We start from the raw sequence: 12,910 nt of genomic DNA on the forward strand, positions 1-12,910 counted from the left end.
GTCACTTCTGTTCTCCCTGCCTCATAACAAAAGAACAAGAGTACATTCAATGAAACTGAAAGTGAGAAATTCAAAACTGAACAAAGGAAATATTTATTCATACAATGTGTAATTAGCCTGTGGAACTCACTGTCACCATCTATCACCGAAGCCAAAAGCTTAGCAAGTTTCAAAGAAGAACTGGGCTTTTATAAAGATAATGAAAACATCAGGAGTTACTTCAGATTGGGGCACAATACGCAAGAGAATTAAATCTGCATCAGCCATTCTCTAAGTGCCTTGGGTAAGAAAGACATTTCCTCTGTGTTTTGTCCACACCAAACCCCAGGAACTAACCCACAGTTTAGGAGCCTACAAATTGCCAGACAGAATCAGACCCAAGGTCCATCTTGCCCAGTCCAAGCCCCAGGTACTTCAGGGGAAGGGATAAAAAACCCCACAGTAACAGATGTGGGGTAATCTGCCCACTATGCGAGAGTTCATCCTGGTCTCTGATAGCAAGAGTTTGGCTTAATTCCTGTGGCAGTGAGTTCCACAGACTAATCATATGTGGTGTGAAAAAGTATTTCTTTTGTTCAGTTTGAAAATTCCACCTTGCAGTTTCCTATGTTACAGGATGGGGAGAACAGGTGTGACCAATTTCCCTTCTCTAACCTGGTCAGAATTTTATAAATTAAGAGTTCCGTAACTTTCACCATCAGGGTTGCCTCAGGATTAAAGCCCAGCCCTCTGGCACTACAATGAAAGCCAGACCCCCAAGACACCCATTTTACTGGGCTGCTTGCATCTCTCATTTTCAGTTAATGTAGAGATGACTCTCATGCCAGGAGTGCATTCCCTGCTGCACAGAGACAGGAAACAGGCCAATGCACTCCTTCCATCTCGGTTACACCGTAGGCCCTGCCGTTAAAGGGTCACCACTTTAGTGCTTTAACTGGTATTTATGTTTTAAAACTTTCTTTTCAAAGACCCAGAGCCCTGGCAGCTCAATGAGAGAGGAGACAGTGGAGCTGGAGGAGAAATCCCACAGAGCAGGTAACCATTCCATTATATCAGCACAAACTTGTTCATCTGTCCTTGGCCCAAAGCTCTTTGATATCATCTTTGATGATCCAGAAGGAGATACAAAATCACTGCTGATGTCGTTCACAGATGACACAATCAGTGGGTAGTGAATAGTGGTGGAAGCAGAGCAGTTACACAGAGCATTCCAGATCAGCTGGGCCCATGGGAACATGCATTTTAATACAACCCAGGGGCAAGGTCCAGGAACCAACAACATAGGCCACACTTGCCAAATGGGGGCTGTATCCTTGAAAGCAGGGGCTCTGCCTGGGAAGGGCAGAAGGGGGTCCTGTAGAAACCTGCCTAACAGGAGCTCCCTGTGCGATGCTGTGCATAAGGTGGCAAGGCGATCCCTGGAGAGAGAAGCAGTGGGATATCGAGCAGGAGCAGAGAGGCGGGGCTACTTCTGTACATGGCATTAAAGAGATTGTTCCTGGAGACTGTGGCAAGTCTACACTACACACGTACAGCATTGATACAGCTGGGCTGCTGTAGTGCTTCTGGTGAAGACACACTGAGTGACGGGAGAGAGCCCTCCCACCCGCTTCATAACTCCACCTCCGCGAGAGGCGATAGCTACGCTGGTGGGAGCCCTCCTGCTGACATAGCGCTCGCTGTCTACACCGGTGCTTAGGTCGGTATAACTACGTCACTCCGGGGTGTGGATTATACATACCCCGAAGTGACCTGGTTATACTGAAGTAATTCTGTAGAGTAGACCAGGGCTGTGTTCAGTTCTGGTGTCCACACTGATGGTGACCAATTGTTAAGGGTTCAGAAAAAAGCTGCAAGAACGATTTGAGCTCTGGAAACAAACTTTTAGTGAGAGACTCAGAAGCTCAATCTATTTAGCTCATCCCAGAGAAGGTTAAGAGGTGACTTGATCTCATAATCTACAAATACCTACATGGGAAGGAGATTTCTGATCGTGGAGAGCTCTTTAATCTAGTAGACCTAGGCAGAACATGACCCAGTGGCTGGGAGGTGAAGCTAGAAGAATACAGCCTGAAAATAAGAGGCCAATGTTTAACAGAGAGGGGAATCATTGGAACAACTCACCTAGGGAACATGGTGGATTCTCCATCACTTGGAGTCTGCTCCCTGCTGGTGTTCAGATCTGTGAATCTGTGATTTAAAAATCTGCCCAGTTTTCCCCTGAAGTCTGTTGAGCTGAAACATTTCTCCTTGGGGGCACAAGAAGCTGTCACTGTGTGTGGAGTCTCACCAACACACAGCTGCAGCCTGGTTCTTACAAGCACATCTATGAACGTAGGGCCTAGTAACTGGTGCCCATAGGGAGGGGATCTCTGCTTACAAGGCAAGGCAGCTGGTCTCCAGTGCCCTCAGACATGGTGCAGGGAGGCATCTAGATCACGCCGTGTGCCAAGAGATTTAGCACTAACAGCTCCTTCCCAGCTCTTCTCCTGGGGATGCCCCCCTTGATGGAGCTAAGGGATCTGTTCTTCCAAACCATCCCTTTCTCTCAGGTTTCAGAGTAGCAGCTGTGTTAGTCTGTATTCACAAAAAGAAAAGGAGTACTTGTGACACCTTAGAGACTAACCAATTTATTTGAGCATAAGCTTTCGTGAGCTACAGCTCACTTCATCCGATGCATTCAGTGGAAAATACAGTAGGGAGATTTATATACACACAGAACATGAAACAATGGGTGTTACCATACACACTGTAAGGAGAAAAGGAGTACTTGTGGCACCTTAGAGACTAACCAATTTATTTGAGCATGAGCTTTCGTGAGCTACAGCTCACTTCATCGGATGCATACTGTGGAAACTGCAGAAGACATAATATATACAGAGAACATGAAACAATACCTCCTCCCATCCCACTCTCCTGCTGGTAATAGCTTATCTAAAGTGATCATCAAGTTGGGCCATTTCCAGCACAAATCCAGGTTTTCTCACCCCCCCCACCCCCATACACACACAAACTCACTCTCCTGCTGGTAATAGCTTATCCAAAGTGACCACCCTCCCTACAATGTGCATGATAATCAAGGTGGGCCATTTCCAGCATAAATCCAAGCCTAACCAGAACGTCTGGGGGGGGCGTGTAGGAAAAAACAAGGGGAAATAGGCTACCTTGCATAATGACTTAGCCACTCCCAGTCTCTATTTAAGCCTAAATTAATAGTATCCAATTTGCAAATGAATTCCAATTCAGCAGTTTCTCGCTGGAGTCTGGATTTGAAGTTTTTTTGCTGTAAGATAGCGACCTTCATGTCTGTCATTGCGTGACCAGAGAGATTGAAGTGTTCTCCGACTGGTTTATGAATGTTATAATTCTTGACATCTGATTTGTGTCCATTTATTCTTTTACGTAGAGACTGTCCAGTTTGACCAATGTACATGGCAGAGGGGCATTGCTGGCACATGATGGCATATATCACATTGGTGGATGTGCAGGTGAACGAGCCTCTGATAGTGTGGCTGATGTTGTTAGGCCCTGTGATGGTGTCCCCTGAATAGATATGTGGGCACAGTTGGCAACGGGCTTTGTTGCAAGGACAGGTTCCTGGGTTAGTGGTTCTGTTGTGTGGTATGTGGTTGTTGGTGAGTATTCGCTTCAGGTGAGAAAACCTGGATTTGTGCTGGAAATGGCCCAACTTGATGATCACTTTAGATAAGCTATTACCAGCAGGAGAGTGGGATGGGAGGAGGTATTGTTTCATGTTCTCTGTATATATTATGTCTTCTGATAATGGGCCATTTCCGGCAGTTAACAAGTACGTCTGAGGAACAGTGGGGGGTGGGGGTGGGGGAAATATGGGAAAAAAGTTTTACTTTGTGTAACGACACATCCACTCCCCGTCTCTATTCAAGCCGAAGTTAATTGTGTCCAGTTTGCAAATTAATTCCAATTCAGCAGTCTCTCGTTGGAGTCTGTTTTGGAAGTCTTTTTGTTGTAATATTTCGACTTTTAGGTCTGTAATCGAGTGACCAGGGAGATTGAAGTGTTCTCCGACTGGTTTTTGAATGTTATAATGTTCATGAAAAAACTCGTACAGATACAGACAGACATCATCTTCCTTTCCAAATGCAAATAGATGGACATCATACCAAAAGGACTGAAGGTAAAAAATCCATTACGATCTACATACCACACAGACTGTGCTGACAGCTTGTGCCACACGCTCTCAAAGAAACTGCGGAACCACCTGATCAACATCCTCTACAGCAAACAGGGAAAGGTTAAGAATGAGCTCTCAAAACTGGATACTCTCATAAAAAACCAACCTTCCACACAAACTTCCTTGTGGCTGGACTTTACAAAAACTAGACAAGCCATTTACAATACACACTTTGCTTCTCTACAAAAGAAAAAGAACACTAAACTATCTAAACTACTACATGCCACAAGAAGCCACAGCAATGGTTCCCTCAACCCACCCAGCAATATTGTTAATCTATCCAACTATACTCTTAGCCCAGCAGAAGAAGCTGTCCTATCTCGGGGCCTCTCCTTCTGCCCCTCCACCCCCACGAACATGATACAGTTCTGTGGTGACCTAGAATCCTATTTTTGACATCTCCGACTCAAGGAATATTTCCAATACACCTCTGAACAACATACTAATCCACAGAGACCTTCCTACCAACACTACAAAAAGAAGGATTCTAGGTGGACTCCTCCTGAAGGTCAAAACAACAGACTGGACTTCTACATAGAGTGCTTCTGCCGACGTGCACAGGCTGAAATTGTGGAAAAGCAGCATCGCTTGCCCCATAACCTCAGCCGTGCAGAACACAATGCCATCCACAGCCTCAGAAACAACTCTGACATCATAATCAAACAGGCTGACAAAGAAGGTGCTGTTGTCATCATGAATAGGTCAGAATATGAACAAGAGGCTGCTTGGCAGCTCTCCAACACCACTTTCTACAAGCCATTACCCTCTGATCCCACTGAGAGTTACCAAAAGAAACTACAGCATTTGCTCAAGAAACTCCCTGAAAAAGCACAAGAACAAATCCACACAGACACACCCCTGGAACCCCGACCTGGGGCATTCTATCTGCTACCCAAGATCCATAAACCTGGAAATCCTGGACGCCCCATCATCTCAGGCATTGGCACCCTGACAGCAGGATTGTCTGGCTATGTAGACTCCCTCCTCAGGCCCTACCCTACCAGCACTCCCAGCTATCTTCGAGACACCACTGACTTCCTGAGGAAACTACAATCCATCGGTGATCTTCCTGATAACACCATCCTGGCCACTATGGATGTAGAAGCCCTCTTCACCAACATTCCACACAAAGATGGACTACAAGCCGTCAGGAACAGTATCCCCGATAATGTCGCGGCAAACCTGGTGGCTGAACTTTGTGACTTTGTCCTCACCCATAACTATTTCACATTTGGGGACAATGTATACCTTCAAATCTGCGGCACTGCTATGGGTACCTGCATGGCCCCACAGTATGCCAACATTTTTATGGCTGACTTAGAACAACGCTTCCTCAGCTCTCGTCCCCTAATGCCCCTACTCTACTTGTGCTACACTGATGACATCATCGTCTGGACCCATGGAAAAGTAGCCCTTGAGGAATTCCACCATGATTTCAACAATTTCCATCCCACCATCAACCTCAGCCTGGACCAGTCCACACAAGAGATCCACTTCCTGGACACTACGGTGCTAATAAGCGATGGTCACATAAACACCACCCTATACCGGAAACCTACTGACCGCTATTCCTACCTACATGCCTCCAGCTTTCACCCAGACCACACCACACGATCCATTCATTGTCTACAGCCAAGCTCTACGATACAACTGCATTTGCTCCAACCCCTCAGACAGAGAAAAACACCTACAAGATCTCTATCAAGCATTCTTACAACTACAATACCCACCTGCTGAAGTGAAGAAACAAATTGACAGAGCCAGAAGAGTACCCAGAAGTCACCTACTACAGGACAGGCCCAACAAAGAAAATAACAGAACGCCACTAGCCATCACCTTCAGCCCCCAACTAAAACCTCTCCAACGCATCATCAAGGATCTACAACCTATCCTGAAGGATGACCCATCACTCTCACAAATCTTGGGAGACAGGCCAGTCCTTGCCTACAGACAGCCCCCCAGCCTGAAGCAAATACTCACCAACAACCACACACCACACAACAGAATCACTAACCCAGGAACCTATCCTTGCAACAAAGCCCGTTGCCAACTGTGTCCACATATCTATTCAGGGGACACCATCATAGGGCCTAATCACATCAACCACACTATCAGAGGCTCGTTCACCTGTACATCTACCAATGTGATATATGCCATCATGTGCCAGCAATGCCCCTCTGCCATGTCCATTGGCCAGACTGGACAGTCTCTACGTAAAAAAATAAATGGACACAAATCAGATGTCAAGAATTATAACATTCAAAAACCAGTCGGAGAACACTTCAATCTCCCTGGTCACTCGATTACAGACCTAAAAGTCGAAATATTACAACAAAAAGACTTCCAAAACAGACTCCAATGAGAGACTGCTGAATTGGAATTAATTTGCAAACTGGATACAATTAACTTGGGCTTGAATAGAGACTGGGAGTGGATGTGTCATTACACAAAGTAAAACTTTTTTCCCATATTCCCCCCCCCCCCCACTGTTCCTCAGACGTTCCTGTTAACAACTGGAAATGGCCCACCTTGATTATCACTACAAAAGGTTTTCTTCCCCCCCCCCCGCTGTCCTGCTGGTAATAGCTCATCTTAAGTGATCACTCTCCTTACAGTGTGTATGGTAACACCCATTTTTTCATGTTCTGTGTGTATATAAACCTCCTCACTGTATTTTCCACTGAATGCATCGGATGAAGTGAGCTGTAGCTCACGAAAGCTTATGCTCAAATAAATTGGTTAGTCTCTAAGGTGCCACAAGTACTCCTTCCCTTTCTCTCAGTGACTCCTACTCTGTTCGTCTGCTCCCCAGATGAACTTTAGCTTTAGCTGAGAGTGTGAACAAAATATTTTAATGGGACTTTTTTTCTTCAATTTTACTATAATGAAAGAAAACTTTATCTGCTGCAAATGTGACAGCCAACACATTGGGGATTTAACTGGGGCCCTCCAGAGCTAAAAGCACATGCTGCTACAGCTTGAGCTACACAGCTAACTGTGCCTGAATGGGGGTACAACAGGCCCATATCCTCTGTGGGTCGGGCACAAATGGGGACCTGTCTCACCCACTCACCAGTGGATTACCCACTAGCTAAAGAAATGAAGTTGGGTGAAGGGCAACAAGACGATTGGAGCAGCAGATGTCAAATACATTCTACTGACCGCATGCGAGCTAAGGTGTAACAAAGTATTTTGCGGCACTTCGACCTGTTGCCAGGCCTCATTTTTGTAATGAACACGCAACTTGTCAGCTGTAAATGTTGTAAATTTGAAGTTTCTTTCCTTTGTTTTAAGCATGTGAAACATTTCCTCACCCTTTGCAAGTTTAACTGAAAGCTCTTTATAAAAATTGCAGATCGCAAGGGAAATGAAGAGACCTCAACATCGAAGGAGAGGTTTGTTACATTGTTCAGAAATGGATGTTGTGAAGCAGACTCAGTGCAAATAAGAGTGTAAAAGAAGCCGATTTTGCTTGAAAATCAAGGAAGCTTGAGACCCGAGAGTTAAGTGCTGCATAGCGAGCTCTCGCTGTGCTGCTGTTGTTACTTGAGCCAGCTTTGATCTAACCCTAACCCTCGCTATATCAAAACCAGCTTGGGTACACCTACATAAGCTGCAATTGCATTTCCTGACTGCAGTGTAGCCATAGCCTCTCTGTCTTCCTTTTGAACAGCACCCAGCACAATGGGACCCCGACCCCTAGCTGAGGCATCTCAGTGCTACCATAATATAAATGTTCACTCATAATATTCATAATTGAGTCATTTGTGAAAGAATATGAAGTAGGAGCAGGGAGGGGCATTGTGTATGGCATTGGTGAAACCATGACTGGATCCTGTGTCCAGTTCTGGTGTCCACACCTCAAACAGGATGCTGCCAAATTTTTAAGGTTTCAGAGAAGAGCTACAAGAACAATTCAGGATCTGGAAAACCTGCCTTGGAGTGAGAGACTGAAGCAGCTCAATCCATTCAGTTAAGAAGGTTAAGAGGGGATGTGATCCCGGTCCACAAACACTGACATGGGAATGGGATTTCTGAGAGCAGAGGGGTCTTTAACCTCCAGACAAAGGCAGAGCCAGAACCACTGGCTAGGAGTTGAGGAGAGACAAATTCAGACTGGCAGTAAGGAGACCATGTTCAACAAGGAGGGGAATTAACTCTTGCAATGGCTCCCTGAGGGGTGGTGTGGCTTCTCCATTACTGGGAGTGTGTCAATGGAGATGGGGCACCTCCACTCCAGCTCAGGCAGGAGTTTTTGGGCCAGAGGCAGGAATCATTGCGCGAGATTACATGGGCCAGGCTGGATGCATTCTCTGTCCTTAAACCTTTGAATAGTTTTGGTAGCATGTGTAGGAGAGCCTTGATTTAACCCACAGAAATGTTATGGGGGCACCAAGAGCCAATCTGCAATTAAGCTGTGTTCACTTTTTGAGTTAAAGTAGAGCTTCAGGGCCTGATTGACCATGTCCTTGCCCCTTGTGTACTCATTTACCACTATGTACACAGAGTGCAGAATAGGTAGGACATGCTCCCATGCCCATCAGCTAGCCTTTTCCACCTGCTTTGCACTCTTATAAGAAGACAGAATGAAAAGACTCAGGTTGCTTACCTTGGAAAGGAGACCTGGAAGAGGGGCACGGTGAAAGTATATAAAATACATATACAGAGAAAGGTTTATTCTCCCAGATGGGGAACTGAGCCACGGGTATTATTATTTATTACAGCTGTATGTAGGGACCAACCAAAGTTGGGCTCCACTGTGCTACACAGATAGAGACAGGCCCTGCCCCAAAGGGCTCATAATTTAAGTGGATAGGACAGGGGAGGAGTTGAGATGCCATGTACAGCAGAGAGATGGTTGGCAAATGTCACGTTAGGGTCACGTGCTTTTGTTTGGGGTAGGTTTTGTTAGGAAGTGATAACTTAGAAGGCTAAGGGGGCAAGGGGCGGGCAGGGGCAGATGGAATCTCTTGCCTAAGGTTATGCAAGATCTGTACCCAGGTCCCCTAAGTCCCTCTTCCCTGCCTTAACTCCAAATCATCTCTCCTCTCTTTTGGGCAGAGTTGGGGAGAGTGGAGGGGTCCAGATGCTGAGGGTTTTCATGCCTGGGGGGCTGTGTGGAAGATGGCACAGAGATTAGCTTATGCCATTTTAATTTTTTTTTTTAGCATTTTACTGGAAAATCCATATTTTACAAACACAAGATGCGGGGAGGACATGATGACTCTGGAGTTTGTTGTCGTATGGTCTAAAAATTTTGTGTTTGATGAAAACCTTGACAAGATTGTTGTTGCAGCCTACAAGAGTCCCAGGAGATACGGAGAAATTGCTAGGATGAAAAAAAGGTAAAACGATGCCAGAGTTGGATTACGCTGACGGGTCATTTGATCTTTCTTGGTGCGGGGAAGAATGTGATAATGAGACACATTTCAGGCAGCAGGTGGGGAAATCCCACAGGTAAAGTCACCTCTGGCCTGTAGAAACCAACTTGCACTGGGAATGTTACTCCATCACTCAGGAGGAGCAGCCATGATGAAATGCAAGGGCAGAATCAAATGTCCACCACCACAGCTCCATTTGTTACCCCTCTAGGTGGAGACATTGGCAACTGTCACCTCTCTGTCCCCCCACTCCTAGGAGAAGTCTTGGGGTGGCTTGACCCCTGGCACAACTTAGGGCAGCTCTAACTTGTGTGGACTGGAACAACCAGCCTGGGATTGCTGGGGAGCAAAATGACCTGCCACACCCCCTTTCGTGTCCACTATGGGTAGGTGCAGGAGTCAAAATGGCGTGGCACAGAGCCAGTTAGGACAGCTAGCTATATCCCTGCAGCAGGGGGAGAGCTGTATCCAACTCCTGTGAGCCATGGGAGGATTGTAAGAGCCCACACACTGGGGATTGAACCAGGGACCCTCCGGAATGAAAAGCCTATGCTGCTACAGCTTGAACTAACACCTCATAGCCGGTGGCTGCAGCAGACTCATTTCCTGTGTGGATTGGCACAGAGGGGACACTAACACTCGCTCACCAGTGGGTTATACAGCAGGAAGGAGATGGGGGCTGAGGATTTGGCCTCTATATAATCCACTGATCTGAGGCCAACATTTTCCAAAATGGCCTTGGAGCGCAAGTGCCTCAGTTGCTGTGGGGTGGGCTTAGCCTGAGGCCTGTAGGCCCTGATATTCAGAGGGGCTGCAACCCACAGCCCTAATTACAGTCAGTGGGGGCTGCAGGGGTTTGTACCCTGCCCTGTAAATCAGGCCCAAGGTGCCTCATGTCAGCTCCACTTCCCCCAAAACTGAGACACTCATAATCAGAGGCTGCATCTGACAACTTTAGCTTAGGGGGAGTTAATCAAGGTCACATGTCAGATGCGCCAGGAAAGCCAGACTCCAGGACATACTGATGCCTAGAGGGCAGTCGATGCAACTACATAGGAGTGAAGTGGGTTCTCCATCACTGGGCATCTGTTAATGGAGATGGGGTTTCTCTTTCTTAAACCTTTGCGTTAGCTCACCCAGAAGTTTTTGGGCTGGAGGCAGGAATCACTGGGGGAGATTCTCTGACCTGGGTTAAGCAGGAAGTCAGGCTAATAGGCACAATGGGCCCTGCTGGCCTTGACATCTATGAATTTGTGTTAGTTACTTTAACAGCTTGACCCCTAAGCACTGTATCTCTTGGCCCCATTGCACACGGTTGATAAGGAAGGTTTTGGCAAAAATGCCAAACGTCCACCTCCAATGTGAGAGGGAGACCACACGAAAAAGTAATAGCAGCAGCAGCTGGAGAAAGGCAGAATTAAAAAAGGAGGAATAAAGGAATTACCCATGTTGCTCTAAACACCACCAGGCTTGGCATAAAACTGGCCTGGGGATCAGGGATTTTCTCACAGCAGCCATCCACACGGCATACAGCGGGGACTGGGCCTTAATGTTTTTCACAAAGTTTCAAACACGGTAAAATTTGAACATCTGAATGTTCTTTTGCTTATTCCATTTTCTAATGGGTGGGGGCCTGGTTTGCGGGGACAGATCTTCTTTCTCCTAAGTTCTTGTCTGACATGTTTCCTCTCCGAGTGCACTCTGATCACCAGTTCCTTCAGCCTGCTCTGTGTCTGCTGCTTTCCGGTGTGTGGTTGTCACGAGGTAACACACTTTAGTTCAGTTCGAGCAACTGTTGCATGGAGAGCAGAACTTAGGTGCCTGTAAGAATCTGACCCTAACCATGCAGATAAGCACCCAGATGGATTTTGAAAATCTGCATCGTCAGGCACCTACATACCTGTAAGAATCTGCCCCTGAGTCCTTCAGTTCAAGTGGTAGAGGCTTATGGTCTGAGCGCTGAACATTCCAGATACAAACCCTGCACTCAGCCCACGATGGTGCCTATCCAAAGAAGCCCATTAAAGTTACCGGAGTAATGGAGTAACACTGGTTTAACAGAGAGAACAATCAGGCTCGTTGTATATGTGTCTTTATCATTACCAAGTTGATGGAATTAGGCCTCAGTCTTGCAGTATCACCATTACCAGGCTTTAAAGAATCAAAAACCTGTTGGAGTTGTTGTTTATGCAGGGTGTTACCACGATACTAATTTAACCATAAATTCCTTTATTAAATCCAAATGCCAAATGGTACCTATATGATTCCTCTAAACATGCCTTAAAAACCTAAATAATAAGAAATGTACTATATCCAAATAGTAACTAAACATTTATGAGCATTTGATCAAGATACTTACAAATGGCCTGGACCCAGGGGTGTTTAGATCCATATCGATCAGCTCCAGCTTGGTCAGGCAGGTGTTAGCAATGAGCCCTTCAAGAGTTTTACTTTTTTATACTTTAACAAACAAGTGATGTCATTGGCCATTAGCCGATCTTAGCTAAGGCCAGATGAAGCAGTTTTATTATAATACGTAAAACAAACTTATGTAGCCAATTATTTATTGCATCTGGTACCCAGAAAATGTTTTATTTCTCTTACTTCAACCCAAACCTTAAATAGGATAACACTGGTATTTTGAAGGCTCACTGCAAGTTTAACACAACAACTCTTCTTTCTCACGATCTCATTCTTTTTGGACACATATTTCGGGCCCATTGCTTATGCTAATATCCCAACTCAATTTAAAACCATAGTTCCCACAAGCCCCCCCCCATCTTGAAATTGGCTTAAAATCATGAGATTTTTTTTTAAATGTTAAATCTGGAGTTTCTGTTTGCTTCCTAGTGCCAGAGCATTTAGTATCAGCATTGTCATGCTTTTCTCAGCAACTGTGAGGGCTAGAAGCTTATGTTAAAAAAGAAAAGAAAGCTGAGGTTCTCAGCTAATAAATAATCAGAAAGTCCTCAAAAATCATGAGATTGGCTTAACGTTTATGAGATTTTTACAAAATAAATGCCATGGGTTCATTCTATTTATCCTCTGGTTTCTGAGCCTTTACAGGGGTCTTGGTCACATTTTCAAGCTCTTCTGAGCAGTCATGAGGGCTAGAATCTTACTTTTTGTTTTAATGAGAGCTGAGATTCTCAGCTTCCAATAATATTCTGAGGGCTGGTAACTCTGGTCTTGTCGCACTGATCTGATTGCAGAATCGATGCCTTATTGGGGTTTGATCATGATCCCACTGAAGGCAAGGGGAGGTCAGCTGGAGCTCTTTATGATTTAAAATAAGCAGCCAACTCTTCTGTTTTGT

At 45.6% G+C, this 12,910-nt stretch overlaps 1 protein-coding gene across 6 annotated transcripts in view; it reads left to right on the top strand.

Moving 5' to 3' along the window:
• The window catches only part of LOC102931868 (E3 ubiquitin-protein ligase rnf213-alpha), a 174,665-nt gene that overhangs the window by 27,343 nt on the left and 134,412 nt on the right, over positions 1-12,910 (top strand). For 4 of the 6 annotated variants that reach the window (XM_037899153.2, XM_037899155.2, XM_037899156.2 and 1 more), the window contains 3 exons: positions 969-1,035; positions 7,569-7,608; positions 9,382-9,558. In XM_037899153.2, coding sequence (XP_037755081.1) covers positions 969-1,035; positions 7,569-7,608; positions 9,382-9,558 — 284 coding nt within the window. The remainder of the gene's footprint in view (positions 1-968; positions 1,036-7,568; positions 7,609-9,381; positions 9,559-12,910) is intronic. The other 2 variants (XM_043549418.1, XM_043549416.1) reach the window with 1 other exon arrangement.

The sequence above is a fragment of the Chelonia mydas genome, chromosome 6, assembly GCF_015237465.2.
Source record: "Chelonia mydas isolate rCheMyd1 chromosome 6, rCheMyd1.pri.v2, whole genome shotgun sequence".
In the NCBI taxonomy this organism is placed as follows: domain Eukaryota; kingdom Metazoa; phylum Chordata; order Testudines; family Cheloniidae; genus Chelonia; species Chelonia mydas.